At 40.2% G+C, this 4,174-nt stretch overlaps 1 protein-coding gene across 1 annotated transcript in view; it reads right to left on the reverse strand.

Moving 5' to 3' along the window:
- The window catches only part of LOC106870463 (cadherin EGF LAG seven-pass G-type receptor 1), a 143,646-nt gene that overhangs the window by 128,017 nt on the left and 11,455 nt on the right, over nucleotides 1–4,174 (reverse strand). Inside the window, exon 2 of the mRNA XM_052969136.1 lies at nucleotides 2,268–2,418. Within this exon, the coding sequence (XP_052825096.1) occupies nucleotides 2,268–2,418 (151 nt within the window). The remainder of the gene's footprint in view (nucleotides 1–2,267; nucleotides 2,419–4,174) is intronic.

Here is a 4,174-nt window from a genome sequence, read left to right on the forward strand (position 1 = left end):
TCCCTATATATTTATGATTATATATATATATATATATATATATATATATGTGTGTGTGTATGTATATATATATATACATATATGTGTGTGTATTTTCCCCTCCCCCTATTGCTTGACAACTGGTGTTGGTGCGTTTACGTCCCCGTCACTTAGCGGTTTGGCAAAAGAAACCGATAGAATAAGTACCAGTACTTTTAAAAAATAACTCCTGTGGTCAGTTCATTCGGCTAAAAAGTCAAGGCGGTGCTCCAGCATGACCACAGTCTAATGACTGAAACAAGTAAAAGATAGATGATATTTTGAGACAGAAGTTATTAATAAATTTAGTCTAGGAAAATGTAAATGTATTCCTAGTTTGTATCCAGCCTAGTTCTCTGGTCATATCCAAAAATAAAACATTTGACAATGATCGAATGCCAAACTGATCGATATTAAAATTGTAAATATACACTCTCTACAGATGAAGATGATAATCCAGAAATTTGTAATCTCAATAACAGTTTAATCTCGTAAATTTAAATGTTGGTTTCAAATTTTGGCACAAGACCAGCAAATTCAAGGTAAATCGATTATATCGACCCTAGTGCTCAACTGGTACTTATTTTATCGACCTCGAAAGGATGAAAGGCAAAAGTAAAGTCGACTTCAGTGGAATTCGAACCCAGAACGTAAAGACGGACGAAATGCCTCTAGACATTTTGTCCGGCGTGATAAGGATGCTGTCAGCTCGCCACATTCATACATTTGAATATTAGTTCATATTACTGTCTCTTAATATTCAATGGTGCAAAACCACATAGCAGTAAATAGTACGAGGGTGAGTCAAAAAGTAATGCCATTTTGTTTAGGACAGGTATAATTACCAACACAGGAACATGTACCATACATCAAAATGAAGTTGGTCCTCTGTGGATCGCATCCCTACTTCTCAACATAGTCACTGTTTCTCTCAATAGCAATGTTCCACCTTCGAATGAGAGCATGTATCTCTGCCCCGTAAAATTCTGCTGACTGTTCTTTGAGCCACTTCTTCACTACATTTTTTCACGTTTGCCTCTCAAACCCTCTTTCATGGGGCCGAAGAGATGATAGTTTGAAGGCGCTAAATCTGGTGACGAGGAAGTGAAAACTGTAGTAAAGAAGTGGCTCAAAGAACAGTCAATAGAAGTTTACGGGGCAGGGATACATGCTCTCATTCGAAGGTAGAACATTACTATTGAGACAAACGGTGACTATATTGAGAAGTAGGGATGTGATCCACAGAAGACCAGCTTCATTTTGATGTATGATAGATGTTCCTGTGTTGGTAAATTATATCTGCCCTAAACAAAATGGCATTACTTTTTGACTCACCCTCCTATTTATGGGTCGGTACAGTTTAGCATTATTGTTCACCGGGAAACACCAGGAAAATATATTTGATGATTCAGATGTAGAGTAGTGAGGGCGCGTCACCTAGTGGTTAGAGTATTGCACTCACGATCGCCAGACTGCTGTTTCGAATTCCGGGCGGGGCGTTGCGTTCTTGAGCAAAATATTGCATCTCATTTTGCTTTGTGATCGTTTCGTCATATAACGTGTGGTATACCGTACACCTGTTCAGGTAATGATGAGCAAATGTCCCGTACAAACATTTGATTGCTACGAACAAGACATCTGTGCAGGTTGCTGAATAATAAAAAAAAGCCCTGCAGAATCTTTACCAGAATCTTCATTACGATAGAAGAAAGAGCCCACCAGATGTGCAGTTCTAGAACACAATTTATGTGGAGTAAACCAAAATTGGTAAGCATTGAGTACAGGAACAGTTGCATGGTTAAAACAAGTTTCGCATTCAGATGATTCCGTATTAAATCCAGCACGGGATCTATCTATCTATCTATCTATCTATCTATCTATCTATCTATCTATCTATCTATCTATCTACCTATATGTCTGTCTATCTGTCTGTCTGTTTGTCTGTCTATCTGCCTGTACACCCGTCCGTCCGTCTTCCTCCACCACCTCCAGCTCTTCCTTGGTTGTTATTCCTATCGAACCAAACAGGCATATGACAGAAGACGTTCGAAATACGATCATCTAATTTCCTTCAAGAGATAGTGCTATCTAGAAATAACACTATTTAAAAAAAAATAAAGACAAAAGATAGAGAAAGATTTGAGCGAGTTTTCGCTGCTATATCTAGTAGGTCAAGTGAGCACATTGAAGGTCCCTTGTTCCCTCGATAAACTTATCCCACCTAGCTCAGTTGTTAAGGAGATACATACCAACGTGTGAAACATTGAGGACAAATTTGGTAATCCGAGTCGCTTCTCGAGGGTCATATGTTATCTGTAGAGCCGGTCCACCGGAGAATTTGAGACCAGAATGATTTTTGCAGAGATAATCAGTTCTGTCCTGATGAGGAAGGTCTGTGATCTACAAAACATAATATATAGAAATATGTACATACAAGATTATATATATATATATATATTTATTTATTTATGCGCCCTTTTAAAGCCTAGCCAGGCTGATGGGCCCGGTTTCCCGGTTTCTGTGGCGTATGTGTCCCCCCACCCTCAGCTGGACGGGACGCCAGTCCATCGCAGCGTTACTCAAGAAACAGGAAGAAAGAGTGAGAGAAAGTTGTGGCGAAAGAGTACACCAGGGGTCGCCACCACCCCGTTCCGGAGCCTCGTGGAGCGTTAGGTGTTTCCGCCCAATAAACACACACAACGCCCGGTCTGGGAACCAAAACCGCATCCTCCCACAGCGAGTCCGCTGCCCTTACCACTGGGCCATTGCGCCTCCACACACACACACACACACACACACACACACACACACACACACACACACACACACACACACACACACACACACACACACACACACACACATATTTTTGTTGTTGGCACTCCATCGCTCACGACGTCGAGGGTTCCAGTTGATCCGATCAAAGGAACAGTCTGCTCGGGAAATTAACGTCCAAGTGGCTGAGCACTCCACAGACACGTGTACCCTTAACGTAGTTCTCGGGGATATTCAGCGTGACACACGTGTCTGTGGAGTGCTCAGCCACTTGCACGTTAATTTCACGAGCAGGCTGTTCCGTTGATCAGATCGACTGGATCCCTCGACGTCGTAAGCGACGGAGTGCCAACAACAAGGGCAACAAATCTACTGTGCGTAAATTTTATTATTTTCTGTACTTGGGGCTTAGCGGTTAGAGTAATCGGCTCACGATCGTAAGGTCGTGAGTTCAATTCCCAGCGACGCTTTATGTCCCTGAGCAAGACACTTTATCTCACATTGCTCCAGTGCACTCAACTGGCAAAAATGAGAAGTACTTGTAATTCAAATGGCCAGCCTTGTCACACTCTGTATCACGCTGAATCTCCCCCGAGAACTACGTTACGGTCACACGTGTCTGTGGAGTGCTCAGCCACTTGCACGTTAATTTCACGGCAGGCTGCTCTGTTGATCGGATCAACCGGCACCCTCGTCGTTATAACCGACGGAACGGCAGTTGTACTTAGATCTCCACAAATATGCTTTTCAATGCTTCTGTCTCAATATGTTCATCTTTAAGCGGTTGTTATTTTCCCTTTCTCTTTTTTCGACGGTGCTGTTTATTACAACATATTTTATGAAAATGTGAGTACGAGGTAGTATCAAAAAATTTCCAGAACGAGTTATGTTTAATAATAATTAAAAAAAATAACTTATTTACCTACGTAACTAATTTCTTTTTCATTAAACATAACTCATGAAGGTCACTGTTAGCTCTCACTGCGCACGCAACCGTTATACATGCATTCTTACAAATATACATACACACGTATATACACACACATACGTGTGTGTGTATATATATGTGCGTGTGTGTATTATGTATGTATGTATGTATGTATGTATGTATGTATGTATGTTTGTGTGCATGTATGTAAACACCAGTTTTATAAATATAGCAGATAGGATGTTAACATTTTTTAATCCCATTTCTGCTGTTTTCAATCCAAATCTAATTATATTCACCGTAATAATTTTTACGCGTCAATTTCAAATTAACTCCACTTTTTCACTCCAGCACCATCATCCGAGTTAACATTATTATTATCATTATTATTATTATTATTATTATTGTTGTTGTTGTTGTTATTGTTATTATTATTATTATTATCCTTCCTCT

The sequence above is a fragment of the Octopus bimaculoides genome, chromosome 7 (genome assembly GCF_001194135.2).
Source record: "Octopus bimaculoides isolate UCB-OBI-ISO-001 chromosome 7, ASM119413v2, whole genome shotgun sequence".
NCBI classification, from domain to species: Eukaryota; Metazoa; Mollusca; class Cephalopoda; order Octopoda; family Octopodidae; genus Octopus; species Octopus bimaculoides.